At 44.1% G+C, this 25,678-nt stretch overlaps 1 protein-coding gene across 9 annotated transcripts in view; it reads right to left on the reverse strand.

Moving 5' to 3' along the window:
• myo9ab (myosin IXAb) overlaps positions 1–25,678 on the reverse strand; it is a 234,826-nt gene that overhangs the window by 94,997 nt on the left and 114,151 nt on the right. For 7 of the 9 annotated variants that reach the window (XM_029758347.1, XM_029758343.1, XM_029758341.1 and 4 more), the window contains exons 3-8: positions 13,961–14,055; positions 13,696–13,758; positions 6,788–6,887; positions 5,408–5,461; positions 3,371–3,471; positions 3,035–3,161 (exon numbers count right to left, since the gene is read on the reverse strand). In XM_029758347.1, the coding sequence (XP_029614207.1) occupies positions 3,035–3,161; positions 3,371–3,471; positions 5,408–5,461; positions 6,788–6,887; positions 13,696–13,758; positions 13,961–14,055 (540 nt within the window). The remainder of the gene's footprint in view (positions 1–3,034; positions 3,162–3,370; positions 3,472–5,407; positions 5,462–6,787; positions 6,888–13,695; positions 13,759–13,960; positions 14,056–25,678) is intronic. The other 2 variants (XM_029758342.1, XM_029758350.1) reach the window with 1 other exon arrangement.

A 25,678-nucleotide genomic window follows, 5' to 3' on the forward strand; every position in this document is an offset into this window, starting at 1 on the left:
ATTCCTGTCACTTAATCCTAGTAAAAATTCCCTGTCTTAGGTCACCACTTTATTTTAAGAATGTGAAATGTCAGAATAATAGTTGAGAGAATGATATATTTCATCACATTCCCAGCGGGTCAGAAGTTCACATACACTCAATTAGTATTTGGTAGCATTGACTTTAAATTGTTTAACTTGGGTCAAACGTTTCGGGTAGCCTTCCACAAGCTTCCCACAATAAATTGGGTGCATTTTGGCCCATTCCTCCTGACAGGGCTGGTGTAACTGAGTCAGGTTTGAAGGCCTCCCTGCTCGCACATGCTTTTTCAGTTGGGTCCACAAATCTTCTATGTGATTGAGGTCAGGGCTTTGTGATGGCCATTCCAATACCTTGACTTAGTTGTCCTTTAGCCATTTTGCCACAACTTTGGAAGTCTGCTTGGGGTCATTGTCCATTTGGAAGACCCATTTGCGACCAAGATTTAACTTTCTGACTGATGTCTTGAGATGTTGCTTCAATATATCCACATAATTTTCCTGCCTCATGATGCCATCTATTTTGTGAAGTGCACCAGTCCCTCCTGCAGCAAAGCACCCCACAACATGATGCTGCCACCCTCGTGCTTCACGGTTGGGATGGTGTTCTTTGGCTTGCAAGCTTCCCCCTTTTTCCTCCAACATAACGATGGTCATTATGGCCAAACAGTTCTATTTTTGTTTCATCAGACCAGAGGACATTTCTCCCAAAAGTACGATCGTTGTCCCCATGTGCAGTTGCAAACCGTAGTTTGGCTTTTTTATGGCGGTTTTGGAGCAGTGGTTTCTTCCTTGCTGAGCGGCCTTTCAGGTTATGTCGATATAGGACTCGTTTTACTGTGGATACAGATACTTTTGTACCTGTTTCTACCAGCATCTTCACAAGGTTCTTTTCTGTTGTTCTGGGATTGATTTGCACTTTTCGCACCAAAATACATTCATCTCTAGGAGACAGAACGCGTCTCCTTCCTGAGCGGTATGACGGCTGCTTGGTCCCACGGTGTTTATACTTGCGTACTATTGTTTGTACAGATGTACGTTTCTTTTGATTTACCCATGATGTCAAGCAGAGAGGCAATGAGTTTGAAGGTAGGCCTTGAAATACATCCACAGGTACACATCCAGACTCAAATGATGTCAATTAGCCTCTCAGAAGCTTCTAAAGCCATGACATCATTTTCTGGAATTTTCCAAGCTGTTTAATTAATAACCTGTTGGGGCTAGGGGGCAGTATTGAGAATTTTGAAAAAAATATGTGCCCATTTTTAACTCCCTCCTACACCAACTCAGAAGCTAGGATATGCATATTATTAACATATTTGGATAGAAAACACTCAGAATTTTCTAAAACTGTTTGAATGGTGTCTGTAAGTATAACAGAACTCATATGGCAGTCAAAACCCTGAGACAAATTCTGACAGGATGTGGATATCTGATGTGTTGAATTACTTTTAAGCCTATTCTATTGAAACACACAGGGACTTATTAATCATTGAGCACTTCCTACGCCATCCACTAGATGTCAACAATCTTTACAAAGTGGTTTGAGTCTTCAACTGTGAAAACTGACCGAACAAGAGGCTTGGAAAGTTGGTCATAAGCGGATGGCCTATACTACTCTGGCGCGCGAGTGCATGTTTGGGTACTCTCGTTCCAATACGTTTTAAAAGAGAATGCAATCGTCCGCCTTGAATATTATTGAAGTTCTGATTGAAAAAGGCCGTAATGATTTATGCTATACAACGTTTGACATGTTTGAACGAACGTAAATATTTTTTTCCCCCTCTTTGGTGAAGACAAGTCCCGCGGGCGTCGTTCATGTTTTTGAGTAGCCTACAGGACGTGCTAACAACACGGAGCTTTTTGGACATAAATTATGAGCTTTTTCGAACAAAACTACATTTGTTATGGACCTGGGATTCCTGGAAGTGCCTTCTGATGAAGATAATCAAAGGGAATATTTACATAGTATTTTTGATTTTAGATCTCTCCAACATGGCGCCTAGTCTGTATCGCCAAGCCTATTTTTCTGACCACAGGACCTCGTTTATTGCAAAGTGTGATTTCCCAGTAAAGTTATTTTTAAATCTGGCAATGCGGTTGCCTTCACGAGATGTTCATCTATAATTCTTTGAATGACAATATAATATTTTACCAATGGTTTCGAATAGTAATTATTTAATATGTTGTGCTGATTGACTGGCGGTATTGGAGGGAAAATATTTTCTCAACATCAACGCCATTGTAAAATGCTGTTTTTGGATATAAATATGAACTTGATAGAACAAAAAATGCATGTATTGTATAACATAATGTCCTAGGAGTGTCATCTGATGAAGAGTGTCAAAGGTTAGTGCATAATTTTAGCTGTTTTCTGCTTTTGGTGACACCCGTCTTTGCATTGACAAAACATTACACACAGCTATTTTCAATGTACTGTCCTAACATAATCTAACTTTATGCTTTCGCCGTAAAGCCTTTTTGAAATTGGACAACGTGGTTAGATTAAGGAGATGTTTATCTTTCAAAGGGTGTAAGATAGTTGTATGTTTGAGAAATTTGAATTATGACATTTAATTGTTTTCAAATTTGGCGCTCTTGATATTTCACCTGTTGTTGATTGGGTGTACCAGGGGTGGGACGCTTGCCAAAACTATAGTTTGTAAACAAGAAATTTGTGGAGTGGTTAAAAAACGAGTTTTAATAACTCCAACCTAAGTGTATGTAAACTTCTGACTTCCAACTGTAGGTCATAATATTGCAGCTCAACCATACCATAGCTGACCTGCGAACAGTCATTATACTAATAACTGCTGTAGCGTAGCATTGTTCAGTTTTAGGGATCTGAAGTAGCTGTCAACCTTGTCTGTCAACACAACAGAAGACACTCCCATTACCTCGATGGGTGAAATGTGAAGGAGACAAAAAACAAGGGACATCATAAAACACCACAGATATCAGAATCAACGGGTCAAGAAAACGAGTGAATGAATGACTAATAGACAAGGAGGTATACCTCGAGCAGCTCCGAGACGGTGGGCAGCACCTCCGGGTTACAGATGTCTATGGAGTCGTCCCTGTAGGACTTCTTCCTGTAGCGGATGTTGCCCAGGTGGAGGATAGCAGACAGAAGGGAGAAGATCCTACCAGACAGGAAGGGAGAGAGGGAGGGAGTCAAATACAAGTTAAGGTGAGGATAAACCTAGACGACTGCATTAGAAATGATTATGTGGAAAAGATGGAGAGAGAAAGGGAGAAAGAGACAGACATGCGGGGCGTGTGTGTGTGTGTGTGTGTGTGTGTGTGTGTGTGTGTGTGTGCGCGCGCATGCATATGTGTTTAGTGTACTTACTGTTTGCGTGTGGCAGGCAGGAACCCCACCATCTCCATAGCCAACTGCAGCCGCTCAAAGTCGTGCTTCAGGTCCTCCCCTTCCACAGTGAAGCAGTCCTGCTGAAGTAACGAGTATCGCTATCAACAGACAACACTTCACCATACAATATACACCTGTACCGTAGAATACCACACGCACTAACTATTAGGCATGTCTTACAAACTCTAACACTACTTTTGACTCAACCACCCTACCATATCTTTTTCTAGTTCACATCTTATCTGATTTACACAATCTCTAAAAAATAAAATAAAAATCAGGGACAGTCAATTTCGGTCCTGGAGCTCTGGTTTTCATTCTCTCCTTCTAATCAGGGTTGATTGCTAATCATGAATCAATCATTTTAAAAAATATATATATATTTTTAACTTAACTACTTTGGCCCTCCAGGCCAGGAACTGAATAAGCCTGCTTTATACAACAGCCTTTTGGCATAGGAGTGTTTGGTTGTTGTTCTAAGGGAGGTGGTCAAGCCAAAACACACACAAGGTTGTCCTTCCGTGCTCGGAGCCTGGTGGCCACTGGCAGGGCTAATAGAGAGCGGCCTTCCTCTCAGTTCTAATGATGGTGCAGAGAGCAAACACACATACACACGAAACGGGATCAGCTTCTAAAACCACTTAACATTCTTCCCTACTGTTTGGATTTCTTTACAGTTTCCAGGGTACAGTGGGTAACGGGCAATTTCTGAGGTGAAAATGTGCACTTTCTCCAACATGAGATTTGAGGCTTCACAAGCGCTTGGGTAAAGAAGAGAATGTCCAAATTGCTGGGTTCGTTGTTCGTTTTTTTTCAAATGCCAAACGGTGCAATGCGATATGTCAAAGGAAGTTGAGAAAACAAAGAGAGATCATTGTCAGCCAGTTCCAACTTAGAATCTCTGGGCCGACACCAAACCCTTAACTCTGATACTTGTCTAATCAAAACAAAATCGGTTTAGGTCACTGAGGGAATGACTGAAGAAAGCTCCCTTCTTGTTCTTTTTACCTTCTCAAACAGAGAAAGGTATTTTATTCAGCGCATATGCTACTGTTTACTTACCACGCCGTGTCATCAAGTTAACCCTAAATGTACATGGTGAAAATGCTTGGGATAAAAGTGGATACATATGGCATATAGCTTTTAGTGATGTTCCCACTTGGGGCCGAATTCTGACTTGAGATACTGCGTGTGTCACAAAAGATTCTTTTAAAATCACACATTGATATCAGTGCGAGAAATATTTCAAGTTTGTGATTAGGACAAGGGGCCAATCCTGACTTTAGCGGTAAATGCCTTTTGACTGGCCACCGGTGTTGTGTGAGAAAGTGCTCATCATTCAAAATGTGTACTACGACAGCATGCTTCTCACACCCACGCAATTCGACCAAAGTGAACCCAAAAAGAGACACGGAAATACACCCACAGCCACCAAGCCAGAAACATACCACATCCCAAATAAAAAAACAACGGCAAACATGTTTGGTCATTGTGATCTTGTGTCAGACGCTCCTTGTGATTGTTTATGTTTCAGAGCGTGTGAGTGAGAGAGTAGAAAAGAGAGGGAAAGAGAACAGCCAAGCAGTCAGGAAGCGTTGGGAGGCACAGCGCGACAGACGGACTCTGACATCATCTCCTCTGGCTCAAGGGTCAGGGATTGCAGACGAAAGGGCAGGGAGGTCATAGACTCACCCCTGAGACATGCCATGTAAACAGACACTCAGACTGGGGGGGGGGGGGGGGGGTTGGATTTGAAGCAGTATCCCAGATACAGGACATCACAATGACCACTACATAGACCACTATAAGTGAAGGCTGTGCAGACAACGGCAGGGAGACAACACACTGAAAGATATCAACACACACTCCAAAAACAAACAGGAGTGTGTTCTCACGTGTGTGAAGACGTGACAAGAACCGAGGCCCAACCCAGCACCAAATCGACCCCACATGTACACAGACACACGCAAAAGAGGTATGCACAACTAAACACACACACACACACACAATACTGACCAGCTCGCTCTCATAGTAATTTTCCCAGTGGAGTCTGTGGGATTTCTTTGTCATCTGGAAGTAAGGTAGAGGTGGTTAGAGAGAGGTATGTAAACACACACTCAAAACACACTCACTCGACTGACTAGGAGATGACGCATACTGTTAATACACGGGGGAAGATTCACTAAAACTGTTCTAAACACACACACACACACACAGAGACCACAAATCCTCAAAGCTGCGATAATTAAATCCATTTAGCAATGACCTGATCTGAAAAATGAATGACTCAACTGGTTTGAATTGCGGAGAAAGATCTCAGTCTTTCCAAGAATGTTGAGTGAGCGAGAGAGGGAGAGAACAGAGGGTGACACACTCCAGACTCTCCCTCCCTCTCTTTGTGGAGACACATGGACACAGGAAGGAAGTAAGAGTAACAGAACTGCTCAGCTGTGGGAGGAATTCACACCCTGCTCCAAGATAGGGTTAGGAGGGTTCACTGGGGATGGGCTACATAGACACAGACACAAGCAAATGCTGCCATGCATTGCACATGACAGCTTATATTCTTCACTAAAAAAAGGAGAAAAGACAACAGCAATCTGTTCGGAGAATGTCCTTTGTATCGTGCACGTGTTTCACAGACACGTATACGGTCACGGTCATACAGAGAGAGAGAAAGACGGAAAGAGCGACAGAGAGATACAAAAACACAGACTGCTTTACACACCATGAACATACATGCCAATCGTCACACGCGCACACACACAAACACACGACACTGCCAGCTCCGCTGCACGCGCCAGGAATCGAGATTAACTCTCCACTCGTGCTGTCGCCATGGAAACAGCGGTGCATAGTAACAGACGGTGTGGAGCTGGGTTTGTTGTCGTGGGGATTAGGGGTGTTTTGGGGGAAGAGGAGGGGGAGAAAAAAAAAACGGTTACTTTTTTGGGATGCCAAAAAATAACCAAGGAACAAAGGATTCAGATTTTCACCAGTGTCCTGTGAATCTGTATATGCATCTGTTGCCAAAGTAGGCAGATGTGTGCACACACGCGTGAGCACACACACGCGCGAGCACGCACACACACACACACATGCGCGAGCGCACACAGTAGTGGTGCTGTGAACACACACACATTCGAAATGTGGGTCAAAGCAATCAGCAGCCAGAGGTGTTGAGACGGGCTCCATTTAGGAACTGAAGCGCGAGACAAACATCCAACTGACGTGCAACCATTAGCCTCACCTGCAGTCTAAACAGCTCTCTTGCGATTACATGTGACCACAGGATACACACACACACACACACACGAATACACCCATACTACATCCTGATTCCGTGTGTGTGTGTGTGTGTGTGTGTGTGTGTGTGTGTGTGTGTGGAGAGCCCACCTGGTTGAGGTAGTGGTACTCCTCAGGTTTGAGCAGGTGGAAGGTCTTCCTCTCCTCCTCACTGGCTCCAGCCAACAGGTAGTAGAACACATGGTAGTTCCTGGAGAGAGGAGGGAGACACAGGGTCGCCAACGTCGTCTTCAATACGGCACACAACCGAACACGTTTTAAAACAATTTGCAACGGAAAAAGAGAAAAGCTTTTCTTATTGGACTGGTCCATGTCGTCCTTTCCCCTGTTTCAGTCTGTTTTCTTATGGTTGATGCCCAATGAACACAACCCAGATTGAGGTAAAAACAGGGTTGCCAGATTAACATATTTAACATGAGATTTTCTGACACAATATAGAATAAGAGAGTTCTACTGAGTGGGCCAATGGGTTAGATAGAAGAACCAGACGGATGATTTAACGGACACTTGACCACATTGACTTGTCACATGTGGATTTTGCTCCATAAACTCCAGCCTAATGTCACGCATTGCCGTCAACACAATACAGTGTTGTACACACACTTAAGTACAGAGCTATCCTGTTGACAGCAACGCATGACTAGAGCCGAAAATCGGAATTCAAAATGTGCGACACGCACATGGAGCTCATCTGATATCTCCCGAAGCAAAAGTGTGGTCTCTTACGACCGTTGAAAGCAATAGGCAAACCCTGCAGAGACTCAATCCGCGCAAGACATTATAGATAGCGAGAGGTTGCATTTCCAGTGAAAACAAAGAAACAGTACATTGCCAAAGTATTAAACCATGATTAGGCGTGACAAAGACTGGCAGCTTTCCAAGTGTGCGTGTCTACGTGTGTCCAAGACATTGAACTGTAAATTTGTACTTCGGTAGGTTCAAGACTTGGTCTAAAACCTAACCCTTAACACTTATCGGAGTGGACACTGTGGTTAACAGTGAGACGGCCAGCCCTCCCTCTCTCTCTCTCCCTCTCTCTGTGTGGGTGTTACAGAACCCCCCCCCCCCAGTCTAAAGGAGAAGGCTGGGAGGTCTGGTTTGAGTTTGAGCCGCATCAATATGGCCGCCTGTGCTGTCATCACGGTGAAATGGAAACCTTGGTGGCCAGCGGGGCCAAATTCAGGGCTCGGGGGATAAAATAACCACTGTTTTAAACCTATTAGGGATTTTGTGATTTAGCGATGATGAATATTATGATGGGTTTTAGGGGGCTGCGTGGGGGGGGGGGGGGTCGGTGAGGTGGTGTGTATGTACGTGTTCTGTGTCTGCGTATTCTGGTTGCACAACCTGTCAACATAGTCATACAGGAAGCCATGTTCATGAACATTTAAAAAAATCAGTTTAACAATACTGGTTATGTAGTTAATAGCCTACGTATATGATATTACATAACCAAATCTGATACAAGTTATCTGATATTGATTCAACTTGAGGGGAAAATACAACATTCAATATGAGCAAGCAATGAGAGAGGCCGTTATTCTGGTCTATTTTCGTATGTACATCAGATATCCTGGGTGGTTTGAGGAAATTAAGTTGGCTTACAGGTATTGAGTGTCAGAGAACAACTGAGGCGAGAAAAATTGAAAGTTACTCAGAATATCAACTCAGTGGCCTGAGTGGTTAGAGTGAGATTGGAAGGTTGGGGATTTGATCCCAGGTTGAGTCATACCAAAGACTTAAATAATGGGACCCAATGCCTCGATATATATCAAGCTGTGTCACGCTACAGATACAGGAGATAGGCTCCTGACCTAAAGGCCTTAATTGTCCAGGCTGTCCCATGTACCGTATATAGAGACATTAAAACATTGGACACTTCCCATTTCTTTTATACTGTTTTTCATACTGTGTGTGTGTGTGTATATATATACACACTGCTCAAAAAATAAAGGGAACACTTAAACAACACAATGTAACTCCAAGTCAATCACACTTCTGTGAAATCAAACTGTCCACTTAGGAAGCAACACTGATTGACAATACATTTCACATGCTGTTGTGCAAATGGAAGAGACAACAGGTGGAAATTATAGGCAATTAATTAGCAAGACACCCCCAATAAAGGAGTGGTTCTGCAGGTGGGGACCACAGACCACTTCTCAGTTCCTATGCTTCCTGGCTGATGTTTTGGTCACTTTTGAATGCTGGCGGTGCTTTCACTCTAGTGGTAGCATGAGACGGAGTCTACAACCCACACAAGTGGCTCAGGTAGTGCAGCTCATCCAGGATGGCACATCAATGCGAGCTGTGGCAAGAAGGTTTGCTGTGTCTGTCAGCGTAGTGTCCAGAGCATGGAGGCGCTACCAGGAGACAGGCCAGTACATCAGGAGACGTGGAGGAGGCCGTAGGAGGGCAACAACCCAGCAGCAGGACCGCTACCTCCGCCTTTGTGCAAGGAGGAGCAGGAGGAGCACTGCCAGAGCCCTGCAAAATGACCTCCAGCAGGCCACAAATGTGCATGTGTCTGCTCAAACGGTCAGAAACAGACTCCATGAGGGTGGTATGAGGGCCTGACGTCCACAGGTGGGGGTTGTGCTAACAGCCCAACACTGTGCAGGACGTTTGGCATTTGCCAGAAAACACCAAGATTGGCAAATTCGCCACTGGCGCCCTGTGCTCTTCACAGATGAAAGCAGGTTCACACTGAGCACGTGACAGACGTGACAGAGTCTGGAGACGCCGTGGAGAACGTTCTGCTGCCTGCAACATCCTCCAGCATGACCGGTTTGGCGGTGGGTCAGTCATGGTGTGGGGTGGCATTTCTTTGGGGGGCCGCACAGCCCTCCATGTGCTCGCCAGAGGTAGCCTGACTGCCATTAGGTACCGAGATGAGATCCTCAGACCCCTTGTGAGACCATATGCTGGTGCGGTTGGCCCTGGGGTCCTCCTAATGCAAGACAATGCTAGACCTCATGTGGCTGGAGTGTGTCAGCAGTTCCTGCAAGAGGAAGGCATTGATGCTAGGGACTGGCCCGTCCGTTCCCCAGACCTGAATCCAATTGAGCACATCTGGGACATCATGTCTCGCTCCATCCACCAACGCCACGTTGCACCACAGACTATCCAGGAGTTGGTGGATGCTTTAGTCCAGGTCTGGCAGGAGATCCCTCAGGAGACCATCCGCCACCTCATCAGGAGCATGCCCAGGCGTTGTAGGGAGGTCATACAGGCACGTGGAGGCCACACACACTACTGAGCCTCATTTTGACTTGTTTTAAGGACATTACATCAAAGTTGGATCAGCCTGTAGTGTGATTTTCCACTTTATTTTTGAGTGGGACTCCAAATCCAGACCTCCATGGGTTGATAAATTGGATTTCCATTGATTATTTTTGTGTGATTTTGTTGTCAGCACATTCAACTATGTAAAGAAAAAAGTATTTAATAAGATTATTTATTTCATTCAGATCTAGGATGTGTTGTTTAAGTGTTCCCTTTATTTCTTTGAGCAGTATATATACAGTGAGGGAAAAAAGTATTTGATCCCCTGCTGATTTTGTACATTTGCCCACTGACAAAGAAATGATCAGTCTATAATTTTAATGGTAGGTTTATTTGAACAGTGAGAGACAGAATAACAAAAAAATCCAGAAAAAGCGCATGTCAAAAATGTTATAAAAAGATTTCAATTTTAATGAGGGAAATAAGTATTTGACCCCTCTGCAAAACATGACTTAGTACTTGGTGGCAAAACCCTTGTTGGCAATCACAGAGGTCAGATGTTTCTTGTAGTTGGCCACCAGGTTTGCACACATCTCAGGAGGGATTTTGCCCCACTCCTCTTTGCAGATCTTCTCCAAGTCATTAAGGTTTCGAGGCTGACGTTTGGCAACTCAAACCTTCAGCTCCCTCCACAGCTTTTCTATGGGATTAAGGTCTGGAGACTGGCTAGGCCACTCCAGGACCTTAATGTGCTTCTTCTTGAGCCACTCCTTTGTTGCCTTGACCGTGTGTTTTGGGTCATTGTCATGCTGGAATACCCATCCACGACCCATTTTCAATGCCCTGGCTGAGGGAAGGAGGTTCTCACCCAAGATTTGACGGTACATGGCCCCGTCCATCATCCCTTTGATGCGGTGAAGTTGTCCTGTCCCCTTAGTAGAAAAACTCCCCCTAAGAATAATGTTTCCTCCTCCATGTTTGACGGTGGGGATTGTGTTCTTGGGGTCATAGGCAGCATTCCTCCTCCTCCAAACACGGTGAGTTGAGTTGATGCCAAAGTACTCCATTTTGGTCTCATCTGACCACAACACTTTCCCCCATCATTCAGATGTTCATTGGCAAACTTCAGACGGGCATGTATATGTGCTTTCTTGAGCAGGGGGACCTTACGGACGCTGCAGGATTTCAGTCCTTCACGGCGTAGTGTGTTACCAATTGTTTTCTTGGTGACTATGGTCCCAGCTGCCTTGAGATCATTGACAAGATCCTCCCGTGTAGTTCTGGGCTGATTCCTCACCGTTCTCATGATCATTGCAACTCCACGAGGTGAGATCTTGCATGGAGCCCCAGGCCGAGGGAGATTGACAGTTCTTTTGTGTTTCTTCCATTTGCGAATAATCGCACCAACTGTTGTCACCTTCTCACCAAGCTGCTTGGTAATGGTCTTGTAGCCCATTCCAGCCTTGTGTAGGTCTACAATCTTGTCCCTGACATCCTTGGAGAGCTCTTTGGTCTTGGCCATGGTGGAGAGTTTGGAATCTGATTGATTGATTGCTTCTGTGGACAGGTGTCTTTTATACAGGTAACAAACTGAGATTAGGAGCACTCCCTTTAAGAGTGTGCTCCTAATCTCAGCTCGTTACCTGTATAAAAGACACCTGGGAGCCAGAAATCTTTCTGATTGAGAGGGGGTCAAATACTTTTTACATGCATTTTTCTGGATTTTTTGTTGTTACTCTGTCTCTCACTGTTCAAATAAACCTACCATTAAAATTATAGACTGATCATTTCTTTGTCAGTGGGCAAACGTACAAAATCAGCAGGGGATCAAATACTTTTTTCCCTCACTGTATATATATGAGATTCTTCAAAATAGCTACCCTTTGCCTTGATGACAGCTTTGCACACTCGTGGAATTCTCTCCACCAGCTTCATGAGGTAGTCACCTGGAATGCATTTCAGTTAACAGGTGTGCCTTGTTAAAAGTTAATTGGTGGAATTTCTTTCCTTCTTAATGTGTTTGAGCCAATCAGTTGTGTTGTGACAAGGTAGGATTGGTATACAGAAGATGGTATTTTACCAAATAGGGCTACGTCCATATTATGGCAAGAACAGCTCAAATAAGCAAAGAGAAACAGTCCATTACGTTAAGACATGAAGGTCAGTCAATCTGGAAATTTCAACAACTTTAAAAGTTTCTTCAAGTGCAGTCGCAAAAACCATCAAGCGCTATGATGAAACTGGCTCACATGAGGACCGCCACAGGAAAGAAAGACCCAGAGTTAACTCTGCTGCAGAGGATAAGTTCATTAGAGTCACCAGCCTCAGAAATTGCAGCCCAAACAAATACAATAGTGTTCAAGTCACAGACACATCTCAACATCAACTGTTCAGAGGAGACTGTGTGAATCAGGCCTTCATGGTCGAATTGCTGCAAAGAAACCACTAATAAAGGACACCGATAAGAAGAAGAGACTTGCTTGGGCCAAGAAACACGAGCAATGGACATTAGACCGGTAGAAATCTGTCCTTCGGTCTGATGAGTCCAAATTTGAGATTTTTTGTTCCAACCGCCGTACCTTTGTGAGATGCCGAGTAGGTGAACGGATGATCTCCGCATGTGTGATTCCCACCATGAAGCATGGAGGAGGTGGTGTGATGGTGCTTTGCTGGTGACACTGTCAGTGATTTATTTAGAATACAAGGCACACTTAACCAGCATGGCTACCACAGCATTCTGCAGCGATGCGCCATCCCATCTGGTTTGCGCTTAGTGGGAATATAATTTGTATTTCAACAGCACAATGACTCAAAACACACCTCCAGGCTGTGTAAGGGCTATTTGACCAAGGAGAGTGATGGAGTGCTGCATCAGATGACCTGGTCTCCACAATCACCCGACCTCAACCCAATTGAGATGGTTTGGGATGAGTTGGACCGCAGAGTGAAAGAAAAGCAGCCATCAAGTGCTCAGCGTGTGTGAATTCCTTCAAGACTGTTGGAAGAGCATTTCTCACGAAGCTGGTTGAGAGAATTATAAGAGTGTGCAAAGCTGTCATCAAGGCAAATGGTGGCTACTTTGAAGAATCTAAAATATATTTTGATTTGTTTAAACACTTTTTTGGTTACTACATTATTCCATATGTGTTATTTCATAGTTTTGTAATCTTCACTATTATTCTACAATGTAGAAAATAGTAATAATAAAGAAAAACCCTTGAATGAGTAGGTGTGTCGAAACTTTTGACTGGTAGTGGATACATACTGTATTCGACATAGCTAATTCTAATATCTATTAAAAAAAAAATTGCATTTTTGTTACACTGTTTATACACACAGTGAATTCATATACTGGATTCTTGGTAATGGATTCACCAGTATATCTACTGCTATCAGTCTTAGTATATATCGTTGGTGTACATACACATATATTGCATTTGAATGACTGATAGTGGAGGGTTGTTAATTGGATTCATCTTGATTTCTTGTTTATGATATTTGATATTTGTGTACTCGTTTGACATTTTACCGCACTGTTAGGAGCCAGTAACGAGCATTTCTCTGCATCAACTATAACGTATTCTAAACTGTGTACACAACCAATGCACTTGGATTGGATTACTTACCACCGAGTCAAGCTGACTAAGATACTGAATCAATATTAGATAAACAACCGTATATGTTATGCAATATTATATACTTGCATGTGTTTATTTCATAAATGTATGTTTCATTTAAGCTGTAGGTAAATATGTAAATACTTTTCCCCTTACCTTTCATTGTGCTCCTGGTAGACCAGACGTGACTTCTCTAGAAGGTACTTCTCCACGTACGCTCTGAACACACGCACAGGAATGACTTTAGACAAGATTCACTTCATACAGAGATTGAAACAGAGACATGATAGAGACAGAGAGAGAGACAGAGACAGGGAGAGCAAATAGAAAAAGTCAGTGTACGAGAGAGACCGCAAGAAAGAGAAAGAGAGAGAACGCGGAAGGAAGGTGAGGCTGGGTAAAGAAGGGGCAGATGTCTCACCCCCGGACGGTACCACTCTCCTGGTAGTTGACCTGGATGAACTTGCCAAAGCGGCTGGAGTTGTTGTTGTGAGCCGTCTTGGCGTTCCCAAATGCCTGGGGAGAAGAGGAGGATGCATGTTAAGGTTTATTTAGGATCCCTGGACATATGAAACAAACGTGTAGCGTGCGAATGCAAGCACGCACACATACAAAAGCTCAGGTTTTCACTCATTCCTCTGTTCCCTGCACCCAACACACAAGAAACCCCACCCAACTCGTGTACAGTGGGCTGCACAGTGTGATAGCTTCTCACAGGCCGCTTTTCTGTTGGCTACGTCTCGGACGTCAGGGAGTACAGTGCACTCACTGTTAAAGCCAAACGGAGTCAATCATCACCCACCACAGATCCTAATACCCATCATGTACGGCTCTGCTATCTGTAAATCACAGCAGGTGGGCCAATAGCAGTGGGCTACATGGGGAGAGGACTGTGACCTATCGGGTTATGAAAAGAGATGGCGTTGCCTCAGGTCAATGTCACAGTGATGCCTCTTATCTAAGCTAACTTTACCACTGTCCAGTTCTCTGTTCTGAGTTCAGTTGATCATCACACACACACACACACACACACACACACACACACACACACACACACACACACACACACACACACACACACGAGAGAGGAGAGAGTAGTTAATCTGATTATATGAGTGGAATTGGGAGTGCTAGAGGGCCAGAGGAGATTCAGTTGCCCATTAAGGATCTTAAGAGTTTGCCATTACGGGTCATTAGGAGACAGACGGGCCGAGTGGAGTCAGTTGGAAGTGCGGGACGGCGGTGAGAGAGACCAAACTCCTGCGGCACTATGGGTAATCTGAGACGAGTGTATACTGTGCTGAGGCTTTATTAACTGGTGTGGGAAGTGAGTGGGGGTGGTGGAGGGAGTGTGGATGGTGGTGTGTGTGTGTGTGTGTGTGTGTGTGTGTGTGTGTGTGGGCGTGTGTACAGTTACTACAAGTGTATTTCCACGTTACATGTGTACTGAGTATATGGACATATCGTTACCATTTATGAGACAGCATTCACACTCAAAATGCCCCTTTGAGCATGGAAATGAGAGGTTTCCAATTCCCCTTTTTAAAGGGGGCATTAAGCAGGCATGTCATGCCTTTTCAAACCAGTCAGTAGGGAGCGATAGAAGGGGAAAAAAGAGAGAGTGACGCAGACTAATCTGTCGGTGATCACGCCTGCTCACATCATAGTCGCTGACTTTCCCAAACCTCTTCCATACAAAAAGTTTACTCTTGCTTGAGCAAAGTTATTAATCCGCGGGACGGCTGGCGTGTGACCCCGGTCTACAGCACACACCAACCCACACACATACGCACAAAACACACACTCCAATCTGTGATAATCAAGGGGAGTAGGTCTCCCCTGCTGCTAAAACACTCACTCACTCTCCATTTCCTCCCTCCCGCTAGCCCTCCCTCCCGCTAGCCCTCCCTCCCGCTAGCCCTCCCTCCCGCTAGCCCTCCCTCCCGCTAGCCCTCCCTCCCGCTAGCCCTCCCTCCCGCTAGCCCTCCCTCCCGCTAGCCCTCCCTCTCTCCACTGCTGTAGATGAGCGTGGTGGTGATTAAGCAGGCAAATTCCAAGAGGCCAGATTTGCACTTTATGAGCGGGAACCCTGGGTAGTCCTGCACTGGAGACAACAAACCAACTAACCCAGTGTTATTCTTATTGAATTGGCCCCTGAAACACCAGGAGGGAGCGAATCGAAAGAGAGAAAAAGGTAAAAAATAAAAAATATTAAAATAAAAAGAGAGAAAAGAAACAGAGAAAGGTAGTGAAGGAAAGAGGGATGACTAGAGATAGCATGACAGGAACCAGAAAAGAGAGGGCTACACCCGCAACAACATCTGCTAAATATGTGTATGTGACCAATGCGACTTGATTTGATCTCTGGAGGGAGGAAAGGGAAAAAAAACAAGACATAAAACATTCACGAGACATTCCGTGTTCACAGCTAGCTCTGTCTCAGAGCAGTAGACCCATATGGTGGGCTAATGGACTAAATCCTGAGGTGAACAGCGCTCAGTGGGACAACTGTATGAGTGTGTGTGCGCGCGTTTACATGTCTGTACATACGGTGCCTTCAGAAAGTATTCAGACCCGTTTACTTTTTACACATTTTGTTAGGTTACAGCATTATTCTCCCATCTCCACAGAGAGCCACAGAGAGCTCTGTCAGAGTGACCATCGGGTTCTTGGTCACCTCTCTGACCAAGAAAGGCCCTTCTCCCCTGATAGCTCAGTTTGGCTGGGCAGCCAGCTCTAGGATTAGTCTTGGTGGTTCCAAACTTCTTCCATTTAAGAATGATGGAGGCCACGGAAATGTTTTGGTTCCCTTCCCCAGATCTGTGCCTCGACACATTCTTGTCTCGGAGCTCTAAGGACAATTCCTTCGACCTCCTGGCTTGGTTTTTGCTCTGACATGCACTGTCAACTGTGGGACCTTATATAGACAGGTGTGTGTCTTTCCAAATCATGTCCAATCAATTGGATTTACCACAGATGGACTCCAATCAAGTTGTAGAAACATCTCAAGGATGATCAACGGAAACAGGACACACCTGAGCTCAATTTCGGGTCTCATAGCAAAGGGTCTGAATACTTATATAAATAAGGTATTTCTGTTTTTTATGTTTAATACATTTGCAAAAATGTCAAAAAACCTGTTTTCGCTTTCATTACGGGGTATTGTGTGTAGATTGCTGAGGATAAATGCTTTTTTAAATACATTTTAGAATAAGTCTAACGGGGGAAAAAAATATAGGGGGGGGGTCTGAATACTTTCCAAAGACACTGTTCGTGCGTGTGTGTCTATGATTAATGAGTGGGACTGTGTCAGGGTGATTTAGCGGTGACCTCTACAGAGCGGTCACCTCCACTGGGACGAGACACTGCAGAGGGACAGAAGAGGAAAACAAACTCACTGGATCGCACACTGGGCTGGCCTGTACTCACTCTACTGTACAGTGTATGTGTGCCTGTGTGTGTGTGTAACAGCAGTGCTCTATTAGCCATCCCTAAATTAGCTAAGTAATAGCAGAATGATAATGTCCAGTTGGAGCCAGTACCCTGAGGGCTATTCCACGCTGTCATTTGGTGTTAGCTTGTTAGCATGACCGCCCCTGCAGAAATAGCACAATTTCACACCCTCTGAGGTGGCACAGCACACGGCGGTGGCCCTGGTGTAAGGGGTGTTAGTGAGCAGTGTCGAGAGGGACAGGGAGAGCAGGACGGACGCTGACTCGCTAATTTGCCTGTCAGGACCTCTTCAACGTTAAGCTACGGCCAATGCTAGTGTAACTCCAGCACTAGGCGATGGCAAATGCTAGTGAACCTTCAGCGCTAGGCTACGGCTAATGGCTAGTGAACCTTCATGTGAATCTACTGCAGCACGGTCAAGCCCTGTTCGGCCTAACACAAGTTAGCATCATTAGCTGCTGTTGGTTCCCACTCATTTTTTCAGAGCCTGGGACCCAATACTCTTCTCCTAGCCTAATTTCCTCATTGTCCTCGGGAAAATACTAACAGGTGACCTACTGGCTTGACAAACGCCACCAATGTACTGTAACCCATTTGCGACCCATTCACAATACATACTGTTTGGATGAAGCCGTAATGTAAAGTCTCAAATGATTCATGTTGGCTGCCGCTAACCTTCCTGTCCACATGTTAGCCTCCATGTTTACTGTTTATCCTGATACTGCTGTGGGGCTGGTGGGGGATTAGGTGTGACTCACGCCCCTCAAGCTGAGGCAAAGACCTCCTGAAATGTTTTGGTTGAAAAGACGTTGAAAATGTCTTTCAACCAATTTTGTTCACTGGAGAGTCCTAACCCACTACTGCCACTCTACCTCACAGGAAAACACTCATGGCAGTAGAGTTTACAAAGCCTGCTCATACAGTTGCTACAACCTACACAAGATTTTCAGCACGTTTGAGGGTATCATTTTGAGCCAGGGGAGGCACAGAATCGCTAATCTTCACATAATGTGTAGCTAGCTATTGTACTGCAAGATGATTGGTACTGTAGATCAGTGATTCTGTAGCCGATATCAAACATGCACATTTCAGACACTATAGGAGGAAAACTGAGTTTCAATAGTGGGCTGAGGTTAAATCTTCCGGTTTGTAAAACTACTGAGCTGATTTATTGTATAATATCTCATATATACTTATCCTCTGCAGCAGAGGTAAGTATTAGTCTTCCTTTCCTGTGGCGGTCCTCATGAGAGCCAGTTTCATCATAGTGCTTAATGGTTTTTGCGACTGCACTCGAATAACTTTTTCCGGATTGACTGACCTTAACGTCTTAAAGTAATAACGGACTGTCGTTTCTCTTTGCTTATTTGAGATGTTCTTGCCATGATATGGACTTGGTCTTTCACCAAATAGGGCTTCCTTCTGTATACCACCCAAACCTTGTCACAACACAACTGATTGGCTCAAACGCATTAACTTTTACTGGGAGTCTTGTCCTCAAATCAAAGCCTTCCACATTCAAAGTGATTAGTCTGAACTGTGCTGCTGCCTGTGTGCAGTTCAATAGGCTTATTTAAAACCTTTTTCGACAGAGACGGTCTGTTTAGACTTTACTGCTGTAATCACAGGATATAGCCTACTCCTCGGTCTTCCTTTGAGGAAAGTTTTAGAAACTTTCAGTGTGTAACTGACTAACAACTCAACCCACATGTGGCTTTCTTTCAGGAGAATGACATCACCTTCTTTTGGTAGCAGGTGCAGGCCCTCTCCAGATGGCAAGTTTGGGCCCGAGTGTGTGTTTGCTTTGGCTGCATTCTCCTATCAGCATTTCCTGTTTGAGCGCGAAAGTAATCCTGTGTGTAGCCTGTGCTAGAAGAACACTTCTACTGTAATCATCCTCACATCTGGCTTGAAGTTTAACTTATTTCACCCCAATGGGAACTGGATAGGTCTGTCTCCTTTTTTCCCTCCTCACCCACCTTCATATGCTTCCCTCTCTCCTAAATTCTTATCCTCAACTCCTTCCTTTAAAGTGTCACCATCTCCTAATGGTATGCCCTCACGCTCTCCCTCACAATCTCTCTGAGAATAGGGCCAGTGTTTTCTTCCTTGAGAGGGGGGGGGGGGGCACTGTAGAGTGTCTCCTCATCTCGTACCTTGAAGGAAGAGCTCGAAGGACTGGGATGAGCCATGCACTCCTCCTCCTCCTCCTTAAGGGGGACCAGGGGGAGGAGAAATGAACAAGACCAAGGAGTGGAGGTCACACTGAGGCCTCCACATAGAAAAGATAGCCTGTGTTTAATGTCGTTTACAGTATACTATAAATAATATGGGATAGTTTATACAGCAGTGCAGCATGTAGAGATGAGCCTTAGTGATATCTGACATTCTCACAGACACGCACGCACGCACGCGCACACACACCATCTGACACACCATCATAAGTACATAGCTACATGCACAAAGTACATGGTTGAGTGTGTACCCAAGATAGCTGGTTCACTATAATGTAAAGCAGTGAGACCGACCCAGTTCATGGCTGTATGGGGTGGTCTGAGGTAAAATTGTAAGGTGATTTCTGTTGTGAACTCACTCTGGGTCAGGCTGGATGGGTTCCTCCCACTATAGACTCTTCAGCGTTAAACTACACTGAGTGCACAAAACATTAGGAACACCTGCTCTTTCCATGACAGACTGACAAGGTGAAAGCTATGATCCCTTATTGATGTCACCTGTTAAATCCACTTCAATCAGTGTAGATGAAGGGGAGGAGACAGGTTAAAGAAGGATTTTTAAGCCTTGAGAAAATGTAGACATGGATTGTGTATGCGTGTCATTGAGAAGGTGAATGGGCAAGACAAAAGATTGAAGTGCCTTTGAACGGTTGTATGGTAGTATCTGCCAGGCGCACCGGGTTGAGTGTCAAAAACAGCAACGCTGCTGGGTTTTTTATGCTCAAGAGTTTCCCGAGTGTATCAAGAATGGTCCACCACCAAAAGGACATCCAGACAACTGTGGGAAGCATTAGAGTCAACATGGGCCAGCATCCCTGTGGAATGCCATGCCCCGACAAAGTGAGGCTGTTTTGGGGGCAAAAGGGGGCACAACTCCATATTAGGAAGGTGTTCATGTTTTGTACACTCAGTGTATAGTTCTGTTCTGCTCCTCCAGACTCTGTGTGTGGGACCAATGACTGACTGACTTTATGGAAAAGTGACATACACAACTCTTACACACTACCCCAATAGGGCAGTGTCGGTCATGACATTTTTTCAGCCGCTAACTGACAAGCAAATAACTGCCAGTCTCACGATAATAAACCGTAAATTAAAATAAAACACATTTAGCATCTCCTGGCTTCCACACACTGAAGGCCAGCATCCCAGAGTCGCCTCTTCACTGTTGACGTTAAGACTGGTGTTTTGCGGATACTATTTAATGAAGCTGCCAGTTGAGGACTTGTGAGGCGTCTGTTTCTCAAGCTAGACACCAATGTACTTGTCCTCTTGCTCAGTTGTGCACCGGGGCCTCCCACTCTTTCTATTCTGGTTAGAGCCAGTTTGAGCTGTTCGGTGAAGGGAGTAGTGCACAGCGTTGTACGAGATCTTCAGTTTCTTGGCAATTTCTCACATGGAATAGTCTTCATTTCTCAGAACAAGAATAGACTGACGAGTTTCAGAAGAAAGTTATTCGTTTCTGGTCATTTTGAGCCTGTAATCGAACCCACAAATGCTGATGCTCCAGATACTCAACTAGTCTGAAGAAGGCCAGTTTTATGTCTTCTTTAAATCAGCACAACAGTTTTCAGCTGTGCTAACAATTGCAAAAGGGTTTTCTAATTATCAATTAGCCTTTTAAAATTATAAACTTGGAGTAGCTAACAACGTGCCATTGGAACACAGGAGTGATGGTTGCTGATAATGGGCCTCTGTACGCCTATGTAGATATTCCATTAAAAATCAGCCGTTTCCAGCTACAATAGTCATTTACAACATTAACAATGTCTACACTGTATTTCTGATCAATTTGATGTTATTTTAATGGACACATATTTTTTGAGCTTTTCTTTCAAAAACAAGGACATTTCTAAGTGTCCCCAAACTTTTGAACGGTAGCGTATATTTGCTCAAAAACCTTCCACAAACTGTCATTTCGGTGTATTTATGCAACTGTATTGACATCTACAGGGGCCATTTATCATGTCCAGTAACAGGCAGTTGGTGAACTTGATGAGCATCATGAAGCATCACAAGGGGACTATCTAAATAAAGTGTCACCAATGCCTACATGCTAGTCTTTCCATTGACTTCTACAGCCAGTCCCAAATCGCTATCTATCCCTTTCCACTTCAAACTGGCCCCAGCCCTTCTGTTTTCTAGATCTGTACGGTCTAAGCAATATGGTGGAAGCTATCCAGACCATTCAGATTGGCAAACATATCGAAGCGTTAGGGCCAAAGGCAAGACGTAGGGAGTGAATTGGGACCGGCTGCATCTTCAACCGGCTCTCTCATTCCCCTAACACATGTGGGCTTGGTTAATGGCTAATATCGCGCTGCGATTAGATCACACTTTTTAATGGAGGATAGCCCTTTCATGTGGTGAGCGCTAGCGGTTAGCATCACGGAGTAGTCATTGGTGCTTTATGAGAGCGCTGCAATAAAGTGAAGGACTTCTCAATGACTATCGGATAGGGCCCAGCCCCAGCTAATTAAATGCACACCATCTGTTACATGAAATGTATCCCGAACAACTTGAAGTTACCATACGTCTGGAGTATTTAAGACCAAAGCAGAACTCCATATCAAATCAATAAGAGTAAAGACTCAAACAATGATATACTCAATATATGATGGTATTTTATACTGAACATAGAAGACCCTAATACCACTCATACTTGGTACTTAGGCTTATTGTAGCCTCCAAAACATGGTGTGTGCCACAGAAAAGAGTGGTCATTGACCCCCGTCATTGAATCAAGTTCTCCTATTCTGGGAAATGTAGCACTCATCTATTAGCTAATCTCTGACCACACCCAAAAAGAGCAACATGCCCATTAGGGGTATGTCATGGACAGCCTTGCAGGCCATTTCATTCCAAACGTGTGACACAGACAGAAAAAGGAGCTCAGATTGAAGGAAAGCGGTTCTAAGTGAATGCACACCTACAGTGTGTCAAGTATCATTCAACGAGACAGAACGAACGAGAGAATAAGCACAACAAGAAAAAGATAGAACTGAAGAGATGTAATAATTAGTAGTTAAAAAAAACTAAAAATGCATTCCGATTGGGCAACTAGCCATGCAATGTCATAAGGCACTGGCTTTATTACCATGTTTAGGAAGCTCATTGTATCCCACCCATGGCTGGGTCAAATTGAACGTTTTTTCTCACAGAGGGGAAAAAGTTTCACTTTTCCAGAGAGCTAATAATAGGCTAGCTAATAATAGGCTAGCTAATAATAGGCTAGCTAATAATAGGCTAGCTAATAGCTACAATCTTAGTTACGTTTTGGTAGAGGAGAGCTTAATAATAACAGCCGGCTAATCTTGGCACTGCCAAGAACAAATCACGGAGGTCCACCATGTTGAGTGTTCTCCGAGCTCACCGAGCAGCTGGCTGACCGCACTACCGAGGTTGAGGAGCCTAGCAGCAAATGTAATACCCGTCCATCTGCCTGGTGGCCAATTCGATCGAGAAGAGCCAGGGCCTAGCACCAACAGCACAAGGACAACATCACAACAAGCACCTGCACCTCCGTTACCCCCAGCCACTAGCACCTGACAACCTGTTGGATCTAAGCAAAACTGAACCAGTGGAAGCAGAGTTTATTGATTCTTGCAAAGCGAAATCGCAACCACAGCCAGCAACAACAAATGGACCCCACTCAGTTTTCTTCAAAGATACGGCAGGCCTTTTTGATAGCAATGTGGTTGGCACTGAAACATGAATTTGGATTACATGTGGGACATCTACAGCAATGTGCGAAAATTCCTTCTCCACTCTGAAGAAGGTTGTTTAGTGAACAGACGCAGCTTGTTACATCAATGAGAAGCCCAGCTTGTCCAGCTGGCATTTTACGGGGACCGGACAAGTACATTTTGCCAGGAAGGTGACTGGAATCAGAAACTTCTCATGAGGTTCAACACAGCATGGAGGAGGCTGCAACTCATCTAAATGGTAAGCTACAACCTTTATGGCCCTGGCCACCGTGCCAGAATAATTAATTCATTGGCTTTCCCTGCTGTAAGCCTACTGGTTGTTTGGCAAATTTTTGAGCGTAATGTATAGTTTAGACCTTTGCTTTTTTACTTCATTGCGATCTTTCAAAAATATCTGTGATTCTATGCGTTATTTGACGGGTATAAGGTCAATGGTGGATATGCCTGCATTTCAGATAGGCCTAAAAAAAAAAAAAAAAAATACATTTTCAATGTGGGACCAATACCGTGTGTAGCCTACTAAAACGACAAGACAAACTTTCACTCTTATCATTTATTTATTCGGGGAAGCCCAATTGAGACCAGCGTCTCATTTACAATAGTGCCCTGAGGACAAAAATTCCATCAACACATACAACAAAAACATAACTACCAAGACAACTATAAATACATTACATCAGGTTATAATAGTCAATTGAAACAACTGCACACTTCAGTAAACTCATTAAACAACAGAGTTTGACCTATCAGCATCAGGAAATCCAGGTGTAATTTGTTTATGGTATTCCCTAGCTGCGGTACGTTAAAAACTATAGGCGGATTTACCAAACTTTGTGGAGACAAGCAGGACCTCAAGAGTTAACCAACCCTGCAAACGGTTTTGCCATCTCATATTTGTATATTTGAACAGGGAAGTGAGGTATGTTGAAAGCAGTAGAGCAGAGCTTTGTAAACAAGAAGCGAGTAATGAAGTGATCTACGGGACTTTAGCTCAGCCGACCTTCTGATACAGGATGCAGTAGTGAGTATTAAAACAGTGGGCGCTATGGTAGACTTAAACCATTAGATGCCAAGTAGCGGCTGCTACATTCTGGTAAATGCTGTCACCATAGTCAAGAACTGGCAGGAAAGTTGACTGCACAATCTGCTTCCTGCTGTTCAGGGAGAGGCTAAATCTATTTAAAAAATAAGCCTACTTTAAATTCGTAGCTTTTTAACTAGCTCATCAGCATGTTTTTTTTAAACTTTAGATCTTTATCAATTCCAAACGCCCAGATATTTATCAATCCAAAACGCCCAGATATTTATAGGCGGGTACCCATTCAATGACAGAGCCATCCAACGAGTGAATATGTATCAGACATGTGACAGTGAATTAGAGCAGTGATTCCCAAACTGTGTGAGGGGTCAGTAGAGGGGTCCCCCGACCAGCCACCCAATCATAATATATATATATTTTTCTTAAGGAACTCCGTCCGGCTTTAAACTTACTCTTGAAAGTTGTAATAGTAGAATGCACAAGGTGCAATTTGTAAATTGGTTAGTGCATCATCAGTTCCTCTTGTAATGTTAGTCATTACATACCTTAGAGAGCTATTTATAACTTGTCAGAAATGTCCAGATCAACTAGCCCGTGTCAGCTAACTTTTTTTAAATTTAGATTTCTTAGCCTATAGAATTGCAAGAAAATCTGTTTAAAAACCACAACATTTTCTTTGCACCCTATGACAAAATGTATAGAATTGCAGGAAATAAGCTTCAAACCTATTGGTCAACAGTCAGTGCAATCATTTTTGTACCTTGGCTAGGCAAGATAACTTGGAGATTGGGCCGTAATTATCCAAGTCAGAAGGATCTCCGCCTGAATGTAGGAGGAGGTCATATGCAGCACATTCATTTGCATTACAAACTCATTATGTGATAGAATTAACGTCACTTTTACAGTGGCCTATGAAAACGACAAGGCCTACTTTTTCACCCCCTTCCCGCTCTCTTGTTACAGCATGTGTGTGTGTGTGTGTGTGTGTGTGTGTGTGTGTGTGTGTGTGTGTGTGTGTGTGTGTGTGTGTGTGTGTGTGTGTTCGCGTTGCTCTCGGAATGGCCATTTACTCTTATTTGCGGCAGATTTAAGTTAGCTACTGCCATGTAGGACATTTGACATCAGCGATGACTACAGAATATGCATCTAGTGTGATGTACAGTGGTTGCTCCACTAAAAGTTGTGTGATTATGCTGTGGTATTGTAGAGGAAATGTGTGGTTTAGTACGATACCCTGCGTCACCACTTCATTGCTCCAGACCAGCGCAAGGGGGAGTTAGAGCACTGATTATACTTTTGGGTCCTACTGTGTCTAACTGACAATGAATGGGCGACATAAACATAAATAGAAACTGATAATTGTGCCCGACTTCAGTTTTACTTACTAAAACTGTTACACTAAGGTTTTAATTATTTTATTTTGTTAGGATTATCTTGCTCTTACTGTAGTACTGTAGGCCACTGCCGGCCGGTCCTGTTATACAGCGCCTGTGTGGCGCAACGGTCTAAGACACTGCATAGCAGTTCAAGCTGTGTTGCTACAGATGCTGGTTCAATACCTGTGCCGGCCTTGACTGGGAGACCCATGAGATGTCTGTAGTTCTTTGGTTTCTCTCCCTCTAAAAACATAAATAAATAATTCTAAATAACAAACTGTCATTATTTACAAATTATGTCTCACCCCATGGTCATAAACAGCCTTTTTC

This window comes from Salmo trutta, chromosome 7 (assembly GCF_901001165.1).
Source record: "Salmo trutta chromosome 7, fSalTru1.1, whole genome shotgun sequence".
Lineage (NCBI taxonomy): Eukaryota > Metazoa > Chordata > Actinopteri > Salmoniformes > Salmonidae > Salmo > Salmo trutta.